At 39.8% G+C, this 26,299-nt stretch overlaps 1 protein-coding gene across 1 annotated transcript in view; it reads left to right on the top strand.

The window, feature by feature from the left end:
• KMO (kynurenine 3-monooxygenase) overlaps window positions 1-26,299 on the top strand; it is a 54,188-nt gene that overhangs the window by 4,086 nt on the left and 23,803 nt on the right. Inside the window, 4 exon segments of the mRNA XM_077901485.1 lie at window positions 15,925-15,994; window positions 16,263-16,360; window positions 17,575-17,664; window positions 24,938-24,986. Of these exon segments, the coding sequence (XP_077757611.1) occupies window positions 15,925-15,994; window positions 16,263-16,360; window positions 17,575-17,664; window positions 24,938-24,986 (307 nt within the window).

Raw genomic sequence — 26,299 nt, 5'->3', positions numbered from 1 at the left:
TCTGAAAGCAAACTCATGCACACAAAATATGTTAGTGTGTTTGACAGTATTAGGCACTGGATAAGCTTTTTAAAAAGGAAAGGAGCAAGACTCAACCATAAGATCATTTCAAGATTTAGAAAATTAGATACCATTTATGGGGAAATAAACCATGTATATCAATGTGTGCTTACAAGTTGTGAGCAATTGAAAGAAAGACAATGTTTTCCATGAGAAGAGTGTCATAAAGAATGTAGTCCTTGAAGGACTATCTTGAAAAAGAATCAGAAAAACAACCTCTACCTTTCAGGTTGGAAAGAGGTCTACAAGTGTAGCTTTGTGATTCTGTAGCCTCAGGGAAGAAAAACTGCCACAGGCTACCTTGGTCCTTGGTATTCAGAAATGCTGCTTCTGATGACTGTTTGCAGTGTTTACCCCTATGGTAGAGATGACTGGAGCAGAAGGGCACTCTTTCAGTGACAACTATGGCTCTTTGAGCCCTCTTTTTTGGGGGAAAGCCAAGAGCATTAGCTGAAAGAACTACTGAGGATTCCAGGCTCGGCAGTCGCCCGCTGCTGCAGTGTGTCCACTGTGAAGTAATGAGGCCTTTCTTCTGTCTCCCCTGCCAACAAGCAACCCCATTACACATTGTCTTGTCATTCATTATTCTCTCTAACCAGAAAAATTCTCCTTGAAAAGATATTTAGAGGGCAAAGTCCTTCAAAACATCAGAATGAGGAGACTTGTGAATTTTATGATTTGTTGCCCATGATCACACCCTGTCCCCTAGTATGCGAGTCAGGTTGGTGACCTCTGTTCATGAAACGGCCTTTGAAGCAACTTAACCTTGACTCTGGGAGAGGCTGTGTGTCACAGCTATAGATGTTAGATTCCCTCGAGGATTTATAGGGTCAGAGTGGTCTTGATGCTGTATTGGCCCCAGACTGTGTCTATGTCCTGTGTTCTTAGGATCTTTCCACTTCACTGCTCTCTCTTTACTCACCTGAATGGGACAAAGCAGCATCTGATAGAGAGGGGACTGTAATCACCTGGAAGACCAGGAAATCACTCAGACCACCAACCAGATTGCTATGTCTTTTAGTTCTAAAATTTGTCTGCCTCCTTTTCACACTGCCTTATCTACATCTCCGTCTTTGTTCTCAATCTAGTCGTTACAAAAGCAGAAATCAAATGTCACCCAGAATTTTCACTTTTGTCAAAGTAAATATCCTAGACACATATAAACCATCAAATGTCTTATACTTGCATCAAGGCCTGTATTTTCTTTTCTGAAAATATTAACAAGACAAACCATGTAAGTAGCGTAATTACCAAGAGCCTTTATTCTTTTCCATATTGTATTGATATGAAAGAAAATAAAACTCTATTTACTCCACTCTTGGTTTCTACTCCCCATGCACTGAGCCCTTTATGTGAGAAACGCTCATTCCATTTCTGCACTATTATCTAGCACCTTCTACCAACAGAAGTGGAGTGGATTTCTCCGTGGCTGTAGAAGTCTTCCTGAATTTGCTCCATGCTAGGGACAAGTTTTTGTTTTTTTTTTTTTAATTTTTATTTATTTATGATAGTCACAGAGAGAGAGAGAGAGAGAGAGAGAGAGAGAGAGGCAGAGACATAGGCAGAGAGAGAAGCAGGCTCCATGCACCGGGAGCCCGACGTGGGATTCGATCCCGGGTCTCCAGGATCGCGCCCTGGGCCAAAGGCAGGCGCCAAACCGCTGTGCCACCCAGAGATCCCTAGGGACAAGTTTTGATCCCATGCTCTAGGTTTCCACAATCTCTTTTGTAATTTTCTGTGTGCTCTGATTCTTCTCATCCAGCAAGTTTATTCTAGCCATCTCCCTGATTATTTAGCTGTTATCTCTATTTCTTTAGCAGGTTTGACTAATGCTTTGAGATGATTTTGCTACCCAGACAAACTGTTAAGGTACCTCATAAGTTCTGCTGTTACCTGTGTAATAAAGAGAACTCACCCTTCAGAATCTGCTTCATTTACTGCCTTGTGAGCAGCATCTGAAATGGAACCATGGATGTTAGGCAGCTCAAAGCATAACTACCTGTTTTTCTTTCCTTGTCATTTGTCCCCAGATATTCTCAAGACAGTTTGTCCATGATCTACACGTACATTTACCCATGAGTCCATCCACTCAAAGAGGCCAGCTATCCTTCTCTTGAAGCTGGCCTCAGTGAGGCATTGCCTTGAGAGAAACACCTGTCCTTCAACCTAGGAGAAATAAAAAGCAATGAAGAATCTTTAATGTGGTCTCTCAGAAACAGCAAATCTGGAGGATATTCAGTACTCACAAAAAATCCTTAAAAATAATTTGTCCCACACACTCCTGATGTCTTTTGCCTGATGTGCAGCTATTCCAAAAACAAAACCAGAGATCAGACCAACTCCTCCGATGCTCAAGGCTGTCAGCATCGTCTCTCCAGCTTATTTCGGATTCCCTTCCCTCTCTCTTCTCTGTCCTCTTTCATTCCCTGTTATCTTTATTCCTCCCTGGTGCTAAGGCCCAGGAGCTAATGGGACACCATGTCATTACTGCAATTCCTATCAAAAGAAATTAGTGGGTGCTATAGGATTGTTCATAATGCTATAGCATTGTTCATAATCCAAAAAAGTAAAATAACTTCAGTGTCCAAATATAAGGACATTGCATACAATGAAATGTAATTGTTTAATATTTTGGCTTGAAATATTTTCTCACATGGAAATATATTCACAGTATCCTATTCATCTTTTAAAAATGAAATCATAAAATAACACAATGTGGTGCCATTTTTTAAAAGAAATATTATGTGTTTCATATACATAAAAATTTTTAACACTGGTTCTCCCTGGTGCTAAGATTGTGGAACATTGCCTTTTTTTTTTTTTTAAGTTTATCTAATTTTATCTTTTTTTTTTTTTTTTAAATTGAGTTCTTACTAAGTAACAGGTATTGTGGTTTGGAAAAGAAATAGAAAGAATGATAAAATACAAGTTTTACAAATATCATTACTCTCTGGGCACTTACAGCCTGTGGGAAAGCCAGAAAGGAATGTAAACTACTAATTCAATTCATTGTGAGAAATATTGGAACACATATATTTACACAGACATTTGTGGAATTACAGAAGGAAAGGCAAATAAGTCTTTTCGAGGAGGAGAGGTATCAAGAAAAATTGCACCGAGAATATGAGTCTTGAAAGAAGGCTAAACATTTTCCAGATGGAGAAAGAAGGAATGGATTGTTCAGGCAAAGGAAACATTGTTTTCAAAGGCATATAAGTGTCAAAATGCTAGCATGTTCAGGAAATAGTCACTTTGGTATGCCTGTTACAGACAGAGAATGGCAAAAAATGAACTGAAAAGAGAGGTTGGGGTCACATGTAAGAACCTTTTAGGTCATGTTGAAATTTGGGACTTTTCCTACAGACTTATGAGGAGCTAATGAAGGATTTTAAGACAGAAAATGCATCCTCTAATTTTTGTTTTAGGAGACACCTAGTCTAGTGTGGAGCATGGCTTGAGTAGGTGGAGACTGAGGAGAAAGGAGTTTTTGGAAAATTGTCATAATAGTTCAGGTGAAAGGCTGTGAGAGCCCTGAAAAGAGAATGGAGGGATGGATAGGAGGCCTATTTTGAGAAAGACTCAAGGGGATCAAAAAGACTTGTTGCCTAATTAAATGCATATTGCTAAGTAGAAAGGGATGTTAATCATGTTCCGAAGTATCCTGGTTGGGTGAACTAGTGGGCAGAGTGGTCATTCTCTAAAAAATGGAATACAGAAGGAGGAGGTTTGAAGGTTGAGGGAACGCAATCCGTTGGATTTGAGACATGTTGAGATGGAGATACCTCCAAGACCGCCAGGTAGTAAGAGGTTCATTAGTCAGAGAGGAGTGCAAGAGAGAGATCAAGGCTAGAAAAAAACCCTAGGAACCTCTACAGAAAGTCATCATCATCAAAGGAGGAAGATCGAGACTGCTGCTTGGCCTCAGGGACCAAATCCAGATGATACAGTCTGGCGAGTTCAGGGTAAGGTTTAAATATTAAAACAGGGGTACCTGGGTGACTCAGCAGTTGAGCATCTGCCTTTGGCTCAAGGCATGATCCCCAGGGTCCTGGGACTGAGTCTCATATCAGGCTCCCTGCTTCTCCCTCTGCCTGTGTCTCTGCCTCTCTCTGCGTATCTCTCATGAATAAATAAATAAAATCTTAAAAAAATAAAATACATATTAAAATATACATGCAATAAGAACATGCAATTTTAGCAGATGGAATCATTACTTAAAAAGTGTGAAGACATTTTTATGTGCTTATTTCATAGTAAGTGCAGTTAACAATCTGTTTCTTTTCATTACATTGATGTGTTCAAAGATCAAATTCTTGAGAAATCAAAGTATAGTTGGATGAGTGGGAGGTATATAAAGATTTTTCTGTTTGGTGACAAACTCAGTAAGGTCTGTGAGTCTTAGGGAGAGTTTTATATGTTTCATTAAGTCAAAAGTAATTGACATATGTTTAACATTACACTACCAGATTAATTTCAAACACATTATAATAAAGAGGCATAAAATGCATGACATTTTTATAGTCACGATGCCCCTTCCTACTAGGGTCAGCATTTGTAAATTAAAAGGTACAATTTTCTCATTTCTCATTATCATTAGACATTTGAACGATCATTGCTGCAGAGGTCACCTGGGAATCCATAGAAACTTGGTGAATCCTCTTGATAAAAGGAGGCCAGCAATGAGGCACCTGGATGGTTCATTCTGTTAAGCATCTACCTTTGGCTTGGGTCGTGATCCCTGGGTCCTGGCATCGGGTCCTGGAATTGTGTCCTGGGATGGGGTACTGGGATGAAGCCCCAAGACCAACAAGCCCCTGTGCTCAACAAGGAGTCTGCTCCTTCCTCTCTCTCTGCCTCCACCTCTGCTCCTGTGCTCTCTCTCTCTTGCACTCTCTCTCTCAAATAAGTAAAATCTTAAAAAAAAATAAATCAGGCCAGTGAAACACCAAAGAAGCATACTTCAGCATTTACATAAAAACAAGCAATGTTTTTAAATGGTAAGTTGGTGTCAATACAGTAGACCAGGGTGGGGTCAAAGCACATACTTGCGAAGAAGGAAGTAAAAGGATGGGGGGGGGGGGGAAGAAAGCAGAAAAACAAACAACTAGGACAATCCGTAATTACATAACCAAGGAATTTCCTCAGACCTCTGCTGAGGAGACTTGGCAGAGATTTGAGAGATGTGGTTGACAAGACCATCCCTAGTAATGCATCAGAGTTCCTCCTGGCCTTCATTCTAACACTTGATTTTTCATGAACCAGGATTATATTTAATCTTTTTGTGTTCACAACCTCTCTCCTCTGCCCCATGAGGAGCCATGTATACACACTCAGTTGGCAAACACACAAGAAATGTTGGGGGGTTGGGAAAAGGAGAAATCAATACCTGCCTTAGAAAGGACTAAAGCAGATTATCCACTTGAGTCCACCTCCTCTCCCCAGATCCTGGAAACAGTTTTAGTCAAAGAAAAGGAGCCTAAGAAAACCATGAAAGTAGACCACAGACCCACCTTTGAGTTGGAACCGAGTCTATTCTGGGCACAGCCACTGAGACTTGTTTGTCCGTGGCTTCTTGTAGCTGGGTTCCCAGAAATGGATTAGTGGATTTCTTGCCTCTTTCTCTACTCTTAGATCATTTCCCGCATTAGGTTTTCACTGATCGTTCATCACCTGGACTGTGGCTTTTGGGTACTATTTGTCTTTCTCCCTGGCCTGTCTTCCCAGTAAGGAAGATTCACTTCCAAATTACTTCATCTAGCTTTATTCCAACTCTCCCGACCCTGTTGGTCTCCTGATCAATATCCTTCCAGGTCCTGCTTTCCACCATAAAAGGAGCAGTGAGAATGATGTGCTGTGAAAGACAGAGGAGTTTCTCAAGCCTCTCCTTTCCTTCAGGGAAACTTACTCCATTTTGCCTTTAATTGCTTCTTCATTTGTTTTCTAAATGCCACAGAACAATTTAGCCTTTGGAAGGAATTAATTTGATTGTATCAACTTCACTGTAGCCTTTCAGTTTTCCTTTCCCTAATGCGAACTTGTCTCTGCTACTGCCCTGGCTAGATATTCTTTAACATACAAATGGAAAGAATATAGATAGACAAGCATCTTTTCATAAATTGGAAAAAAGCAGAGAAGGAAGATAGAGATTTAAGAAGTTCATATTTAACAGGAAGAAATCACCTGCAGTGAAATCAAAGGAGCTGTGATTAGTGAAACATAATAGGGTCTAGGGCTGTGCTGGAAAGGAGTGAAAAGTGATGGAAAAGTTGTGGAGACACACTGTTCTGTGCCAGGCACCAAGTCATGCTGTTAGTTGAGACAGCTTGACCACTGTTGAGAAAGTAACACCAGCAATCAGAGGAAGTCACTTCAGATTGAGGAATTGAGAGGAAGGCAATCAGATTGAAGGATTAAAAAGAGAACAACTGGTCATGATCTTTTCAGCTGCATCAAATGCTAACAATGTGTTCATAATTTCAGTAGTGGCTGCACAGGAAAAGATGGTTATTTATTATGACTTTTGTTTGGGGTAGCTTTAGGGTCAAAGCAAATTAGAGAGAAGGTACAGAGATTTCCCAATATCTCCAGCTCCCACAAATGCATAGTGTTCCCTATTAACATCCCCTACCAAAGTGGGGTATTTGGTACAAGAGATGACCCTACATGGACATATCATCACTCAAAGTCTGTAGTGTACATTGAGATGCATTCTGTGAGACTGGACAAATGTATAATGACATGTATGTACCATTAGGGTATCATCACAAAAATCCTTTGTGATCCATCTATTCATCCCTCACCCCAACTCTGGTATATTTATTTTACCAAAATAATTGAACATGGATTTCTTGGTTGACCTTACAGAATATTAAATGTGTGAATTGCTTTGCAAAAATTAAATTTGAAACCTTTCCATACACTTAATCGTTTAAATAGGGACTAAGTTCTTAAAATAACTATCATCAGTCTACAGAAATTGAATGATATGAAGAAAGTTTGGTGGTCACAGTATCAATAAATGGTGAAAGGAGCTCAAGCCTGAACCACTAGATTATTTAAAAAACAAAACAACAAAAAACAACAAAGGAACAAACACCAAACCAAACCAACAAACAAAATAACCCAAAAAACATAGGTGCTTAGATGTGAAGGTGCCTTGGAGCAGAAGAGTAAACACTGCAGGAAATAGAAGAGGAATCAGGTCTCTCTGTGCTTGCATCTGGGACTGACAAATAGACCCTAAACACAGAGCGGGTGCGTGACCCTCTCCTTAGCCCCCACATCCACCAGGGAGCTGCTGAGAACCTCTGAGGCCTCCCATCTAGCTCTGTGATTCCTCAATCCTACTTCCAAAGCCATCCTCAGGGTTCTCCAGACCCCGGTTTTATGGTAAGCAAAATTTCTAGCATTTTCACTTTACTTGTTTTTTTTTTTTTTAACACTTTCTTTTTTTTTTTTTTTAATTTATGTATGATAGTCACACAGAGAGAGAGAGAGAGAGAGAGAGAGAGAGGCAGAGACATAGGCAGAGGGAGAAGCAGGCTCCATGCAGCGGGAGCCCAATGTGGGATTCGATCCCGGGTCTCCAGGATCACGCCCTGGGCCAAAGGCAGGCGCTAAACCGCTGCGCCACCCAGGGATCCCTTCACTTTACTTGTTGACTCTCCCCTTCAAACTCCTGGTTTTATTTTACACCTTGCAGCCTTCTCTCATGGCTCAGGTATGTCCGGATTGGAATCTAGCCTGGTATCCTTACTCTACGCTGCAACTTCCAGCCCTGTAAGCCTCGGTGTTCTGTGCATGCTCTTTGAGGTTTGTGTCATCTACTTATATTCCCTTCTACCTCCTTTCTGTTGTCATCAATCTACCTCTCAGCCACTTCCTCTCTGTCCTGAAGACTTCAGCATGTTCACAACATCTTTTCTGTATATTCCAGCACTGCCATCACCCTAAGCGACTATCAAAGCTCACATTGTTGACCCATGCAATTCTCTAACCCCTTTGTCCTTGAACTGCATGCTTTCCATTATCTTCCATCTCCATCATACCTCAGCCCCATGACTCCTGTTGGACTTAGACCTTGTCATCCATGGAACTGCCCTATCCAAGATAATAGAGTCAGACCTTGGACTCTGATTAAAAACCTAATTCCTTCTGTTGCTTCTGCTACATCTGCTCTTCACAGAAACCTCCTACTTCTTGCTGTTCAGGAGCACCCCTCTATGTTCCTTCCATTTCATCCAACTTGGTGTTACTATCAAGCCAACCAAAATCTTCAAGTTCTTGCTTTTCACCCCATCCAAGTGGCCAAAACCCACCCTGCTTGGTTCCAATGAGTTTCTTCCTCTGTGTAGAAACCCAGGCTGTCCAGTGCTATAAGAAAAAAACATAACCTAACATAACCTCATAACATAACATAACCTCACATCTTGGTGCCACTATAAATTCACAGTCTTCATCTTCAACTGTATCTTCAATGGTACTCAGACACATTTCTAATTTATTGGTAAAGGGCTCATGCTCTAGACCCAGACTGAATCCATTTGAATCCCCATACCAGCTCCAGCTCTCACTAGCTGTGTTATCTTAGATGAGCCACTTCGCTCCTCTGCACCTCAATGTCAGTACCCATCAGACAAGATCAACTGTACCTCCTTCACGTGGCTGCAGTAAAGATTAATGGAGTAGAGCAATATACATAACAACCATTTCATGGGTATTGTACATGAGCATTATTTTCTAAATCAGATTTCTCTGTTTCATTCTTTTTAGTAGTTACTTTTAATCTTTATCACATATTCCTTTTACTTAGAACTCTCCTAGTGATCCATTCACTCTTAGTTGGCACATGTTTTTGGTCTCAGTTTAGATTTCTTTTTTTTTTTTCCAGAAAATCATGCCCTATCCCACTCCATACCCCTAATTTGGCTTGAGGGTTCTTTCTCTGTACTCTCCTATTATTGAGCACCTTGTGTTATAATTAACTATAATCACCTCAAAAGGCCTGGGTATATCTTGCTCTTTGTTGTATCCCTAGCACCTAGCACAGGGCTGGCACATAGGGAAAAAAAAAAAAAATATATATATATATATACACACACACATATATATGTTAAATATAAATATATAAATAATATTAGAAAAAAATGAAGACCTAGACAGGACTGTGAACTCCCTAAGGGCTGCTATTTTCTCTGGACCACTTTTTTTTTATTTTTTTATTTAAAGATTTTATTTATTTATTTATAGACAGAGAAAGAGAGGCAGAGGGAGAAGCAGGCTCCACGCAGGGAGCCCGACGTGGGAGTCGATCCTGGGGCTCCAGGATCACACCCCGGGCTGCAGGCAGGGCCAAACCGCTGTGCCACCGGGGCTGCCCTCTCTGGACCACTTTTAATGTCTAGCCAGGAATCTTGTAATACTTGGAAATCAATATTTTTCAAATAATAATTTTTCTGGATTTCTTGAGAGTTGTTTTTAAATATCCAAAAGGATTCCTACTCTTTATCAATTTGCTTCTTCTCTACATGTCAAAATAGTCTCACCCTTCAAAGCTCAACTCAAAAGTAATGTTTTCCAGGAAGTTATTTTTTGTTTTTTTGTGTTTTTTCCAATCCCTTTGTCCTGGCTATCTATTGCTATGTAACAAAGCACTCCAAAACCTAGTGACCTAAAACGATACTCTATCACTATGCTTCACAGCTCTGACAATGGTCTGTCATATGGCCCTAGTCATCTGGGAGCTTGACCAGGCTAACTGTCCAAGATGGCGTGGTCCCATGGCAGGCAGTTGCTATGGGCCACTGGGGAGTAAAGAGCTCAGTTGAGGCTCTTGACTTGAACAACTTCATGTGGCCTTCCCTGTTGCTTGGGTTTTTCATTACACAGCACCTGCAGATATTTACTCTTCCCACATGATCACTGGCTTCCAAAAGGCAGGACACAGGCCCTTCCAGGCTAGCCTAAGGACTATGCCTAGAAATAGCTCAAGTGTCACTTCTACTGCATTTTATTGATCAAGGCTATCACAGGCCCTCCTGGATTCAAAGTAGAGAAATGAACTCCATTCTCTGGTGAAAAAGTGTCAAGGTCATAACTGCAAAAGATTGTATAAGATGGAAAATATTGTTTTGGCCATCTTTGACAAATACAGTCTGCCACATCCCTCAGGGCAAAATTTATCCTTTCTTGGTGTGTTCTCTAGGTGTTTATTCCGTTGTTTTTTTTTTAACATTGATTTCTACCTCTGGGCCCAAAATTATTTTGCTAAGATAGGCCTCTCAATCTAGAGGCATATAAAACATTAGGTAAATGGAATAAAACTATGTGACCCAAACATATACAGTTGACCCTTGCACAACAGGGTTTGAACTGTGTGGGTCCACTTATGTGCTGATTTTTTTTCAATATATATATAGTACAGTCCTGTAAATATTTTCTCTTCTTTATGATTTTCTCTTCTCTAGCTTACTTTATATGTAAGAATACACTGTATAATACATAACAAACAAAATATGTGTTACTATATCACTGGTAAGGCTTCTGGCCAACAGTAGGCTTATTAGTAGTTAAGTTTTCAGAGTCAAAAGTTATAGGTGGATTTTCAACAGTGGTTGGGGTCAGCACCCTTAACCTCCATGTTTTTCAAGAATCAACTGTAATTATTATGTAAAAAGTGGGCCTTTATACTCAAAAATGGTTTGCTAAGCATTGGTTGGTTTATATGTTTGTCTTTTCTTAACTGAATTGATGTTTTTGAGCCCAAGGACTTAGCTTGATAACCTTTCGATCCCTAAAGTTTAGTAGCTTAAATCATACATAATAGATGCTCAATAAATTTTGACTTGGTTTGGTTACAAATTTTATTTAAAAATGTAACCTCTACCACTTATTTATACATTTGACAAGTACTAATCAGGTACTTATTATGCTGCAAACACAATGATAGAGGCTAGGGATAAAATGGCAAGCAAACCAGTTTGCAGCCCAGTGGGGTAGACAGATATTGGCCATACGGTCACCCTAAAGATGTAAACTTTCAATTGTGATAAGTTCTTTGTATTAGTTTCTGCAGGCTTCCATAACAAAGTACCACAAACCAAGTGGCTCAAAGAACAGATTTTTATTGTCTTATAGTCCTGGAGGCTAGAAGTCCAAGAGTCAGCAGGTTGGTTCCTTCTGAAAGTATGAGGGAGGGATGAGTCCCAGGCCTCACTCCTAGGCTTGCAGATGGCCAGCTTCCCCCACCTCTCTCTTTTTATTTTCCAAAAAAAAAGATTTTGTTTATTTATTCATGAGAGACACAGAGAGAGAGAGAGAGAGAGAGGCAGAGACACAGGCAGAGGGAGAAGCAGGTTCCATGAAGGAAGCCTGATGTGGGATTTGACCCTGGGACTCCATGATCACACCCTGAGCCAAAAGCAGAAGCTCAACCACTGAGGTACCCAGGCATCCCTCTCCCCATGTCTCTTAATATCATCTTCCCTCTGTGTGTCTATCAGTATTCAAAGTCCCCTTTCTATAAGGACACCAATCATGTGGATTATGGCTCATCCTAAAGACCTCATTTTAACTTAATTATCTTTGTAAAGACCCCCTTTTCAAAGAAGTCATACTCTAATGTGTGAAGGATAGGACTGCAGAAGATGAATTTGGGGGTGCACAATTTAACCTTTAACATTTTTTCAAAGGAAAAGTCTGTAGCACCATGAGAACCCATAAGAAGGGGTCTGAGGTAGTGTTGCCAAGGAAGCTTCCTCAACAAGTGAAGCTGCATGGAATTCTGAAGATGGATGTGGGTTTACCAAGTAAAGAGGGAAAGGAAGAAGGTTGTTGGCTATGGAAATAGTATGTGGTAAATCCTCTGTTAGCAGAAAGCATGGTATGTACAAGCAATTGAAAGAAGGCTAGCAGAGCTAGGGCAGAAGAGTGATATGATCTGCGTAATTTTTAAATATCATGGAGAAAATTTGAGACCTATGATGCAGGCATTTTTCTCTAGAGAGTATTATGTTTGTTTCTGTCAGGTGGGTGTGGCTAATAACAGTCCTGGATGAGCGTGATCCAATCAGGACTAAAGATGATCTCTAGGCTGTCTACTGTCCCTTCCATCATTGGTTCATTTCCAGTTTGCCTAACTTCCAGGATGTACCTGTTCAGGGTCCTGACTCAAAGCCTGGGGATTTACTAACCCTTCTGAATCTGGGTTGCTGTCCTGAATTCCAGATTTTATCCTCTGGCTTCATGAGTCTGTCATAAACTCTGCTGAAGTTCTCAGCCTGTCTGGCAATCAGTAGATACCATCAGACATGGCTCCAAATGCTACGTTCTTCTGTTTCCTTTATCTTGTAGAAGATTTAGTTCAAATGACCTGTTTTGCCATCACACCAAATGGCTGCTCATGGATAATCGGTTGGCAAGAAGTCAGATGAATGCTGGTAGAACAGACAGGAAGCTTGACATTAGTCAAGCATAGTGATCATGATGACATGATAGAAGCATAATGGTAAAAATGAAAAAAGATGGGTAAAAAAACATCAAGAGGTAGAATTGGCAGAACTTGGAATGGATTGGATGTGGAGATGAGGAAGAGAGGTCCCAAGGATGATGCTTAGGTTTCTATCCCATCCGAATATTATTCATTTACATATTTGCAGAGAATTGACATAATGTGGGGCAAGAGTCATAAGTTTCAGTTTGGAGTTATTGGTTCTGAGGAGCTTGGAGACCTGTAGGAGGCTACAGCAATGAAGCATTTGTATGCATGAGCCCAAAAAGGAGGTCTGTGTAAGAGATGAAAGTCAGTGCATCCCCATGGGTGGAGGATAGACCAGACTGGAAGCTTTAGAAACTCCAGGGTCTGTCTTTCTTATGAGGATGAAAGAGAGAAAGAGGGAATGACCAAAGATATATGAAGAAAATCAGAAAACAAAGGAAGTTTAGTGTTTCAAGAAGAAAAGTTAGTTAACACCATTCAGTGCTGCTAAAAATTCTAGTGTGATAATTGAATATGGATGATCTTGCCAAATATAAGTTGCTAGCGATGAGGTGGCAAATAAATCACTGTGACCTACATAAAGCTGTTCAAAGGCAACACTACAAAGTCTTGAGAAGACAACAGCAAAAAATTCTTCATAATCTCAGAGCAGGAAAACATTCCTTAAACAAGATGCCAAATGCATTAATAATAATGGAAAAGATGGGGGCGCCTGGGTCGTGCAGTTGGTTAAGTGTCAGACTCTTGATTTTGGCTCAGATCATGATCTCAGGGTTGTGAGATTGAGCCCTGAGTCAGGTTCTGTGCTTAGTGGGGAATCTGTTTTAGATTCCCTCTCTCCCCTCTGCTCGTCTCCCTCATGCTTCAACTCTATCTTACTAAAATAAATAAATATATTTTAAAAAATAATGTAGAAGATGGATAAAGGTGACTGCATTAAAATAAAGAGCTCCTCATCTTTAAAAGCTACTGTAGAGTTTCACATCTGAAACAAATATAGCAATATGTCAACCCAATGGTACTTCAATAATAACAAAATTTTGTAAAAGATACTATAAAGTTTAAAAACAAGCCCCAGAACAGAAGAAAATATTTGCAACATTTGAAAATGATGAGGACTCTGTACTCAGATCTATGAATAACTCAAGTAATCTACAGGAAAAAAAGCCCAATAGAAAATGGGCAGGAGACAAACAGGCACTTTACACAAGAGATCCAAATAGCCAGTCAGTATATGAAAAAGAGTTTAACCTTTTTAGCAATCAGTCATATACAAATTAAAACCACATACCTTCCTATCTTACCCATCCATCACAACATTTAAAAGTTTGAGAACACCAAGTGCTGACAAGGAAAGACTCTCACAAGCTGTTGGTAAGAAAACACATTCACACAAAATTCCAAAACAGGTTGACCTTTATTACAGTGAAGATACATAAACCTTTGACTAGGGATTCCACTTCCATGTATAAAACCCTAGAGAAAAGTTCTGCAACTGTATATGGGATACAGGTACAAAACTGGGTTTTGCAGCATTGTTTTGTTTTTGTTTTGTTTTTTAATTTTCTAGATCGAGAGAGCACAAGGGGAAGGAGCAGAGGGAGAGGCACAGAGACAATCTTAAGCAGGCTCCATGATCAATGTGGAGCCCAATGTGGGGCTCAGTCTCATGACCTTGAGATCATGACCTGAACTGCAATCAAAAGTTGGACACTTAATTGATTGAGCCACCCAGGTGCCCCTGTAGCATTAAAATTTTTTTAAATTTAGGATCAATTAATTGACATATAGAGTAGTATTAGTTTCAGAGGTAGACTTCAGTGATTCATCAGTTGCATATAACACTAAGTGCTCATGACGTCAAGTGCCTGCCTTTCTGCTCATCACCCAGTTTCCCATCCCCTCACCCATCTCCCCTCCAGCAACCCTCAGTTTGTTTCCTATAGTTAAGAGTCTCTTATGGTTTGTCTCACTTCCTCTCTGATATCATCTTATTTTATTTTTCCCTCCCTTCCCCTATATTCATCTGTTTTGTTTCTCAAATTCCACATATGAATGAAATCATATGATACTAGTCTTCCTCTGACTGACTTATTTCACTTAGCATAATATCCTCTAGTTCCATCCATGTCATTGCAAATGGTGAAATTTCATTCTTTTGATGGCTAACATTCCATTGTATATATATGTGTATGTAGGTATACATGGATACATATATGTTCATATATATATATATACACATATATACATGTTGATGGACGTCTGGGCTCTTTCCATATTTTGGCTATTGGGGACATTGTTGCTATAAGCATTGGGGTGCAGGTGCCCCTTCAGATCACTAACGTTTATATCCTTTAGATAAATACCAAGTAGCATAATTGCTGATTCATACGGTAGCTCTATTTTTAACTTCTTGAAGGACCTCCATACTGTTTTCCAAAGTGGCTGCACCAGTTTGCATCCCTTCCGACAGTGTAAGAGGGTTCCCCTTTCTCCACATCCTTGCCAACATCTGTTGTTTCCTGAGATGTTAATTTTATCTATTCTGACTGGTATGAGGTGGTATCTATCTCATCCCTGCAGCATTAATAATGCTCTCAGACCATCATTTCACAATGTATACATTTATCAAACCATTATATTGTATACATTAAATTTATACAATATTATATGTCAATTATATTTCAATAAAAGTGAGAAAAAATATTCTCAGAGCAAAGCAACTCAAATGTCCTTCAACAGTAGAACAGCTAAATAATCTGTGAGATTTCACTCAATGAAGAAATCATACAATAAAGAAAGTGGATGACCTGGGGTTTATGTACAATCACATATATGAATCTCAGAAGCATTTTGTTGAGTTAAAAAAGAGAATATATACAAGTGTGATTCTAATTACTGATTCAAAAGCAAGGATGGGTTATTACAAAAGTCATAATAACATTTGCTGGGTGAAAGATTGGGGATCATAACTGGAGAACAAATGGGGAGAACTATGAAGGATTGGCAGTGATATTCTGTTTTTGACCAGAGTGGTAGTTATATGGATGTTTGCTTTCTAAGTATTCTGTAAACTGTACACATTTTATTATCTTTCTGTATGAAAGTTATATCTCACTATAAAAAACTTAAAAAGAAAAATACCAAAGCTACTTCTGAAAATCATACAGTTTAATCTTGAGTTAATCCCATTATTTTTGCAAATGATGCTTTCTATTAGTGATTAAGTAAATCAATGTGACAGTCAAGGCTACAAGTACAAGTACAATTGTACAAGTACAATTACACTCAATGTTGTATACTGCCAAAAATTCTCTAGAATTGTGGAATCAGATAAAAATATGAAAAAAAATTGCTTTGATTCCTAGGTTGGATCATTAAATGCATGCTTCCTTGCAAAGAAGAATTTCCAAGTTGATGTATACGAAGCTAGGGAAGGTAAGAAAATATTGAAAATTATGAGAAAATTGATTCTCTGACAATTTTAAAAATAAATTTTTTTAGAAAGAGGAACTTAAATTTTTTTAACAACTTCAACTATCTAAATTATTTTAATACAAAATCTATGATTAGTGTTTGCTTTAAAGAACTTAACAGGGTCTTTTAGCTTGGTCCTGATTGCGCCAGTTGTTCAGATGCTGTGTGCTTACCCTGTCCTAAGATAGAGGAGCTTTTTGTAATACGGAGTCTACTTTCCATGTCTTAGATATCCGAGTGGCTAAATTTGCACGTGGAAGAAGCATTAATCTGGCCCTTTCTTATAGAGGACGACAAGCCTTGAATGCCATTGGCCTGGAAGATCAGGTACCTTATTAACATATTTTCCTTATAAAAGATCATACTTGTAATTTTCCAACAATTACATGCTCTTGATTTCAGCCTAATTCAAAGCACCATATGATGCCAAGAAACTTTGCATGAAAATGCATCCTACAAAGGTTTTCAAACTTCTAAATTTGGCAAGATGATGAACATTTGACACTTGAGGCAGCTGGGGGACCTGGAGCATGACGCGGAGCAGGGGGATCCTACAACCCCCCTAATGATCTCTTCTGACACTGAGTTCTCAGTGAGAGGGTAGGTCTCAGCCTACAGAAAGTGTGACCTGAGGAGGCATCCCAATGAGAAGAGGCCAGAAAATCCCATTCTTTTGACCATACAGCTCCATAGTCTCTTGTCCACAATTCTATACTCCAAAAAACTCTGGAAACAGAAAGCTTTTCATCACCCATTCAGCAGCAAACTTGACCTGATGTGAGGCTTCTTATGGCCTTTTTAAAATTCTCATTTAGTGTAAAATGTTTTGCTACAGATATATTATCCTCCGATATGGGGTGGTGCCCCCACAGTCCACGGGGTGTTTTGTGATATCTGGATATGCATTCCATTACCTATCTAAAATTTGAAAACTTTGAACCCTGAAACCAATGTGCCCCCAGGGTTTGGATAAGTACTGTAGGTCTGTAGATTTTCCTGATGTGGTCTCAATGCTGCCAAACTTCTCACTGTCTCACATGTAGCTTGGAAGTGTGAACAGATGTAATATATTTTGCTGATAATACTTTTGTGGATAACGTGTCTTTGAAGTGATAATATGGGTCAGTACAGGTACCAGTTCTAGTTCCACAGTTTTCCTTAGATGTGTGTGTAGGAAAACACTCTTCATGGAGGTTTGGGCATCCTAAGTTTTCTTCCTAATGTTTTACTCTCTTCTGTGATCATGAAAAAAAATCACTTATAAACTCTCCAACACTGAACCATTTTCTTTAATGATAATATGTGATTTAGAGCAGATAAAATCTAAGTCAATTACAAAATCTAAAAGTTAAAAAAAAACCAAAAACTAAAATTTGCGGGAACATAATTTTCATTGTTTCCATCATACTTCCATCATCCTTTGCGTTAATTTTTAATTTTTTGAAAATATTTGAAAAATCTCATTTTAAAACCGGTGTATATCTTATTTGGATGATGCCATGTTATGGTAATTGAACTTGATATTTCTGATTTTATTTCAGATTGTATCCCAAGGCATTCCCATGAGAGCAAGAATGATTCATTCTCTTTCAGGAAAAAAGTCTGCAATTCCCTATGGGACCAAGTCACAGGTGGGTTTACCCTGAAGATCGTGTTTGCTTCAGTTGAGTCTAACATCGGCCCCTCCTTTCCTCTCTAGATCTATCTTTGGCCTTGCCTGGATCAGTCTACAATTTGGAAACATATACTAGTTAAGATGTTAATTGATAGGAGACTTTAAGATAGGTTCCAATTTCCCTAATAAACACTCAATAGGAGTTAGTTAAATTTTCATCCCTCTGAAGCTCTTTTTGCCTATATGCATTGTTCATGGTGGCCTGGACACCCTTTCTCTCCCATCTCCTTCCAATTACATAGAGAGGATTATCATGTATTTATTATCAAGCATAAAATGCAAGAGCAACTCTAGAGGGTTTTCCCCAAATTGACTCTCTTGCCCCAAATTTAATTATAAAGGACTTTATAGAATGAACCAGAAATGTTTTCAGTGCTGTATGACTTCTAAAACAACAGAAGGCAGATGGTGATGTAGTTTACAAAAGAAAATCCTTTATCTTACCTTGTGTTTTTCTTGTCTTTACATTGTAACAGAGTTGGGGGGAAGAATGTATTTTTATCTAATATTTATAACTTAGATGGGTGGGTGGTTTAGCGCCACCTTCAGCCCAGGGCCTGATTCTGGAGACCCAGAATCAAGTCCCACGTTGGGTTCCTTGTATAGAGCCTGCTTCTCCCTCTGCCTGTGTCTCTGCCTCTCTCTCTCTCTCTCTCTCTCTGTGTGTGTCTCTCATGAATAAATAAATAAAATCTTTAAAATAATAATAATAATAATATTTATAGCTTCTAAGTTTGTTTATTTGAGAGAGAATGGATGTACCAAACATCTATCAACCAAAGAAAAACCCAACTTGCTTTATCCAACAAGGCTTCATTTTATTAAGTGCAGAACCCAAATGAGGTTTATATTCTTTGAGTCTCTGCTCCCACTGAGCTCCCATTGCAGGTGGATCAGCTATTCTCAGATTCTGCTGGGATTATGCTAAAATGCAGAGTCTAATTCTGTAGGGCCAGGATGGAGGCCAAGATTACACATTCTAAACACACTCAGGTGGTGTCCATGGACCACACACCTTGGGCAGCAAGAGATAAAACACAGGTGCTCATGGGAACAAGGTCTGTGTAGACCTTGTGATGGTAAAAGTGCTTGAAACACCTCACACTCATTAGGATGCTACTATCAGAAAACAGGGAGAAAAACAGAAAATAATAAGTGTTGGGAAAGATGCAGAGAAATCGGAACACCTGTGTGCTGTTGGTAGGAATATAAAATGGTGCAGCTGCTATGGAAAACAGTGTAGTCATTCCTCCAAAAATTAAAAATAGAATCTCCATATAATCCAGCAGTTCCCTTTCTGGGGAAAGGGAAACTGAAAGCAAGGACTTGAAGAAATATTGGAATACTCATGATCATAGCAGCGTTATTCACAGTAGTCAAAAAGCAAAAGTGACCCAAATGTCCATCAATGGATGGATGGATAAACAAAATGTAGTATATAAATATGTAAGATAATAGAAAAATATATTGGTTTCTGCCCCTAGTTCCTGGCACAGAACTCCTAAAATTTGTAATTTCCTAAATGATAAGAGCACTAGGAGATCTTTTGTTCTAATATTTGCTCTGTGATTCCTAACACAGAGCTCCTAAATCCCTTGGAATTTCCTGGGTGATAAGAGTTTCTTTTGTTCTAATGAGGTATCAGGTAACTTGGTGGGCTCCTGGATGGGGGCTGGTTGCCAGAAAGACCAAACCATAATTAGAAGCTTGGAATTTTCAGCCCCACCCATTGCCAGAGAGGGGAGAGGGACTGGAAATGGAGTTAATGAACCATCATGCCCATGGGAAGGAATCTCCATAAAAGTCCCAAAAGCATGGAGTTCAGAGAGCTTCCCGGTCCATGAACACATAGAGATGCTGGTAGAAGAGTAGCACACCAATAGAGGACAAACATATATCTTGCCCTACACATCTTTCCAACTAGATGTTCATCTGTACCCTTCCTTTATCATATCCTTTAATAATAAATTGATAAACAGTGAGCCAACTGTTTTCCTGAGTTCTGGTAGCTGCTCTAGCAAGTCAATTGAACCTGAAGAGAAGGTCATGGGAACTTTTGATTTATAGCCAATTGGGCCCAGGTCCAAGCTGCATTGCCATTGGCCTTTGAAGTGTGTGTGTGTGTGGAGGGGTGGGTGAGTCTCCCGTGAGACTGTGACTATCTTAACTTTTGGGATCTGAGGCTAACTCCAGGCACATAGTGTTAGAATTGTTCAATTGTAAGTCAGCCAGCTTGAGTCACTGAGAAATGGCCTGGTGGAGGACGCTCCCCACACCCCCTGCCCCACTGCCCCAACACACGCATCTGGTGTCAGAGTAGTACGTGAGAGTGAGGAAAACACTCACCGGAGGAGAAGGGGAAGTTTTCTATACAATGTACACTGGAATACTATTCAGCCTTTAAAAAAATTTTTTAAAAAGGAAATCCTGACACCTGCCACAACATGGTTGAAACTGGAAGGCTTTATACTAAGTGAAATAAGCCAGTTACAGGACAAGTACCATATAAGACTTGTGTGAGGTATCTAGAGTAGTTAAGTTCATAGAAACAGAGGGTAGATGGTGGTTGCCAGGGCCTGGAGGGAGGGAGAAATGGGAAGCAATTGTTTAATGGGTATAGAGTTTCAGGTTTATAAGATATAGAGTTCTGGGGCTCGATGATACTGATGGTTGCATGACAATGTGAATGTCCTTAACGCCACTGACCCGTACGCTAAAAAAGGGTTAAGATGATTAAAGCTATATTATGTGTGGTTTACTGCAATTAAAGTTCATTTAAAAAGCTGCTGAAAAGTAAAACATCCCAACAACTAAGGGCCTATGAGGATGGGAGAAGGGTGGGGAAGGATCAAAATTTTCCATTTAGTGACTTTCTAAAAGAATAACCCGCTTATTTGGCCTTATAAAAACATAGATACAGAATCTCACTACATGATCCCAGCAGGAGAAGGGAGCAGAAGAAAGTCTACCAACCATCTATAGTCAGAGAAACATTTTTGTATGATTAATATGTCCTATTTAATTGAGTAACTAATATGTCCTGTTTAATCGGCCCCAAACTGGGCTTGGTGCTGCAGGAAAGAAACACAAGATTTGCACATGCAAGGCAAGTGTAAGCTGTGCATCCTGACTGTATCCCTTCCATGAGCAATAACTGTCCTCCTGTGTGCCAACCCCCGTGCTAGTGTGAGTTGCTGAGAACCAGGAGAGGAGCTGGCAGCCTGGTGAGGACACGTGGTAATCAAGTTCTTTCGGAAGAACTCTCCTGAGTGAAAGAGCGCTCAGCTGTGTGGCTCAGAGAGGAGGTAGCTTTAGTTTTCCGAAAAGATCTCACAAAGAAAGTGAAGTTTGAGACAGACATTTCATTTAAATATTAAATTGGCACCAAAATATCATTTTCCCAACTAAATGAGTGTCCACATCCATCTATGGCAGGCAGTTGGGTGAGACTAGAATTCTGAAAGAATGTAAATTTTTAAGCACTGTGTATTGGCTAAGAAAACTTGTAATGCACTTTTACATAACAGAACCTTACAGTAATCAGCAACCTTGGACTCTTAATACAACCACTTTGATTTACAGATGAAGAAAGAGGCTGCATGGGTACATGAGGTCAACACCAAGGGGAACTCAGGATGGGTGTCCTCAAGCACAGTGGCCAGTGCAGCCTGGTGTAGGAGGTGCGCCCAGGAGCGTTGGGCAATCTTGATTTTGCTAAATTGCGAGTGACCGTAGTAATCATCCCACCTTTGTCTTGGATTCACAGGGAATTAGCCAAGTAGGCCAATTCTGACATCATCTCCTCCCCAGAGATTGAGCCAATAAAGTATGAGTAAACCAAGGAGTAAGACATGGTTCAGGGCAGCCCAGGTGGCTCAGCGGTTTAGTGCCTCCTTCAGTCCAGGGCCTGGTCCTGGAGACCTGGATCAAGTCCCACATCGGGCTCCCTGCATGGAGCCTACTTCTCCCTCTGCCTATGTCTCTGCCTCTCTCTGTTTCTCTCTGTGTCTCTCATGAATAAATGAATAAAATCTTAAAAAAAAAAAAAAAGACATGGTTCAGAATATCAGGGAAGTTAGATGAGCAGAGTGATGTGGGCTTGAGCCTGAAACTAGCCTTTTCACCCCCAGCACCAGGGGAAGCGGAAGGGGGCAGCTTCATCCCCACTGATGCCCAAGAAGGGGAAGGTGTTGGGGGGAGTTCCCATGTGGGGCCTTCAATACATTAGAAGAGGGAGGAAATGCTCACTGGCTCACCGATCCCATATTCTCAATTCTTAGAACTTGGTTAATGCTAAATTTGCAGCCACCTCTATTTGGTTTTCACTGTTACTTTTATAATGGGGTTAAACACAGGACCTTCTTTAAGAGCTATATAAAATTGTTTTGGGTCGCTCAATTCCACAGCCTGTGAAGGGCAAAGGCCTCCCCATGGCCCCAGGCAGCCTACCTTCTGCTGGCCTCCCTCCTTCTCTGAGCCTCTCTTCTCCACCTGCCATTTTCTCTGCCTTTTCTCCCTGGCGGGGTCCAGGCTCTTCCAGTCTTGCTGGTTCCTGTTGTCTCCCTCCCAAATTGCCCTGGGAACTATCAAAATATTCCCTGATATAGAGAGCAGGTCAGAGCTCCCCTAATTTTTTTAATGATGCAGAAAAATATTTTTTATTTTATTTCATTCCAATGTAGTTCCCACACAGCGTTATATAATTTCAGGTGTAGGGCAGCCCGGGTGGCTCAGAGGTTTAGCGCTGCCTTCAGCCCGGGGTGTGATCATGGGGTCCAGGGATCGAGTCCTATGTCAGGCTCCCTGCATGGAGCCAGCTTCCCCCTCTGCCTGTGTCTCTGACTCTCTCTCTGTGTCTCTCATGAGTAAATGAATAAAATCTTTAAAAAAATTAGGTGTACAATATAGTGATTCAACAATTCCGTATATTATAAGGTGCTCATCACTCTTAATCCCCCTCACCCTATTTCATCCATCCCCCCATCCACCTTCTCTACTTCCCCAATTCTTGCCCCTAATGTCCTATGCCTCAGAGAAATAGCACCCCCTTACTAGCAAACATCCTCATTTGAAGGCTTTTGGGATATAGAGTGTAAACATGCTTTCTAATATATTTGAAAAAGCACTGCAACTACTGTTTTACAAATCTCCAGAGGAGATAATCCAACTTCCTTTAGGTTTTATTATTAATGTTTTGGTTACCAGGACCACTTTATACTTCCTGACTTATTTATTCTTTTTTTTTTTTTTTTTTGCAGTTTTAAAATAACTTTAATTTTATTAAAGACTTTTGTGAAGGTCCATTTGAAACAATTTAGTCTGTCAAATATAATTGAATCACTAAGCAGCAACAGCAGCCAATTTCAGTGTTGGATTAATAAAGTACAATTCATTTATAATTATGCTACTACATGTCTAGGAAGAATACACAGAATTTTATAAAAATGCAATATGATGAGTAAGGACAGTTGAATAATGACTCATAAAATAGATTAAATTGTGGTCATTTGAACTGTCATTTGAAATTTGTGGCTGCCAGCTGGCAACCAGAGTTCTTTTTGTTTCTATTTTGTTATGATAAATTAAATAAGTTTGATAAAGCTATCCACATAGGAAATCTGGAGCTAGAATATGAGAATTATTTCTTTGTAGCCCTCACCAGACGTGAGGGCTTTCCCCCCAGTTTTACTGAGAAATAATTGGCATACATCATATTGTAAGTTCAAGGTGAACAGCATGATGGTTTGATTTATATGTATTGTGAAGACTTGTTTATTCTCATTCATATTTTTTCTTCATAACATCAACCTTTTAGAATAGGCATTGGAGAAGTGAGACTTGGTGGGGGAGGCTCTAACTTTTGCTTATGACACAATGCTGCCCACGGACTCTGGGTAGAATGGACAGGGACTCCCTCCACAGGACCAGTGTGCGTATCGGTTTCCAATGATGCAAGTGTCAACCCAGCCTGGCAACCGATATGGACAGAATATTTTCCCCACATAAATGAGCCTTCCTAGTTTAAATGTTTCCTAACATACTTTGAATAACAAGTGTGGTTTCCATCGAAACGAGGAGATTAATGACACAGAAGACTGGAAAACAGAACAAAGATGCCGAGAATGAAGAAGTCCTATTAATTTTAATTTATAGCAAAGACACAGGAAGCTTCTTCTCAGTCATTGTCTTTGTAGCATGACCAAGTTATTTTTATACCAACTATAGATTTGGCTGTTAATAATAAATGTCTACTTTTGGGTGAGGTGAAGATTTATAAATTACCATATTTGCATTAAATGATGAGATGCTTCTAAGTTTGGGAAATGTATGCTTAAATTTTTAAGGAATACACTCATATCCTTGAATGGCAAGGCTGCATTATGACTTTCCGGGGCTCTGAAAAGGCACTTTTGCCTTTGTGGGTCCCTCTCTCTGAAACAATAGGTACTAGAAATTAGATTTCATAAGTGCATTGGTATAAAGATTAAATAATCCGGGCTAGATTCATTCTCATATATTTGTTATATATGAATATATATATATATATACGAATATAATGAATCTCAGCATCCTCTGAATCTATTTTTTTCTTCTAATTTTAGTATCAACTAAAAGTAGAAACTTTTCATGGGCCCCAAAAAGTATGTGACCCCCTAGGCATTGGGCCCACTGTGCCTCATGGAACAGTCAGCCTGCTGAATTGTCCTATAAAAAAAAAAAAGAAAGAAAAAGAGAAAAAAGAACATGTGCCCCAGTGAGGACTGACCCTACACTTCTATCAATATTTTCCTCACCACCACCGCCATTAACCCCACACACAGTGCTTTCACATTGAAATGAATACCTTCAAAGTATTCTCTTTAGGAAATTGCACATTTATTCTAGTGATACTGTCGTCATTAACAGCTCATTTGGAGACCTAACATGAAAGTATGAGATGTTGTTAAAACAAAACTATCTTAGCTAAAATAACATTTTTGCTGTAAGACAAGGATTTGGTTTTTGTGGCATCAAACCTTGAAAAAAACCTAAGTTTAATATTGAACATTTTATTATGTGTATTTGGTTATAGTGTTTTGTTTTGTTTTTTTAAAAAGCTACTTAGCTAGATGATTACAAAACTAAGCTTGCAACCCCCTGCTAGTTATTTCCTGTTGCTGAGTGAATGATGTGAGGTATGTTTGTCCATTGCCCAGAAGCCTACAGTATCTGTTATATTTTTCTTGCAGTATATTCTTTCTATAAGCAGAGAAAATCTTAACAAGGATCTGCTGACTGGTAAGTCCAATGCTTATCCAGCAAATGTCATTTCAGTAAAGTCCAACCTTGTCACATGATTTGCTGGGATCTGCTTACTATTGCTTTTCATGGATCATTCATGGGTTATTATTAGTGCAAGTCTATGTACAATACAAAGTCCTTGAAAAGTTGTAGTGATACATGCTCCAGTGTCTCTTTTGCATATTATCACTGATCTAAATAAAAATCATTTGTTCAATACACATTAAATTCCCATTGTCTTCTCAGCATTGGGATGAATGAGTGCTCACTCCCTAAAGAACTCATGGACTAGAGGATAAGACACTCTCGAACACCTTGCAAAGTGACACAGTTAGCTCCACACTACAGAAAGATGAAAAGCAGACGTTGGAGGGATGTGGTCTTTAGAGTATTTGGAATAATCCCTTGCATGTGAACCAAGCCCTGGACTAAAGCTAGAGCATGGGGGTCGGAGGGGAGGGTGGAAGCTCAGGGTATTTGTAGGAGACCCAATAGGTAGAGGGTATAAGAGGTTGAAAAAGAGGAAGTTGTGAAATATGCCCTGAAGACTTCAATGTGTTACAGACCCACCCATTAATGGAAAAGCCACTGGATTGCAAATTAAATCTGTAGCTTGGATAATCAGCTCAAGTACCTGCCCTGTAGCCCTTGGTTATAACACTTTTTCTTCTCATCAGCATGTGTGCTAATCAGATCCATTCCCCATAGGGCAAGACACTTGCCCCATAGGGCAAGACACTTCTGCTTTTATTTTTTTTAAAGATTTTATTTATTCATGACACACACACACACACACACACACACACACATGCAGAGAGAGAGAGAGGCAGAGACACAGGCAGAGAGAGAAGCAGGCTCCATGCAGGGAGCCCGACGTGGGACTCGATCCCGGGTCTCCAGGATTAGGCCCTGGGCCGAAGGCAGACGCTAAACTGCTGAGCCACCCACTCTACTGACTTTTAAATCAATTCCTCTGTGCAATCCAGCAGCCTCTGAGTTGTAGAGAGCAGAGCTTCTACATGGTTTATTTGTGTTTCTCCACAGCCCCTACCCAGCATGAGTTTGCAGTGTGTCTGTTGAATTGAATTTAACTGAACTGGCAGGAGGAGCCTGTGAAGCTCACTCCTGCTGATCCACCAGGGACTTCAGAAATATGGCTTAGTATTTTTCTTAATTCTACTTCTTTACTTATATTCGCAAGACTATCCTTTGGATGGGTAGATGTTGGGAGGGGGTATAGGTTGCTGGATATACTCATTGATCTCAAGAAGTCCCCAAACAGCTTTTTTAAAAGTAGTATATAGCAGACC

This window comes from Canis aureus, chromosome 6, assembly GCF_053574225.1.
Source record: "Canis aureus isolate CA01 chromosome 6, VMU_Caureus_v.1.0, whole genome shotgun sequence".
NCBI lineage: Eukaryota > Metazoa > Chordata > Mammalia > Carnivora > Canidae > Canis > Canis aureus.
Note: the sequence above shows the minus strand (reverse complement) of the source record. Positions and strands in the feature narration are given on the sequence as shown.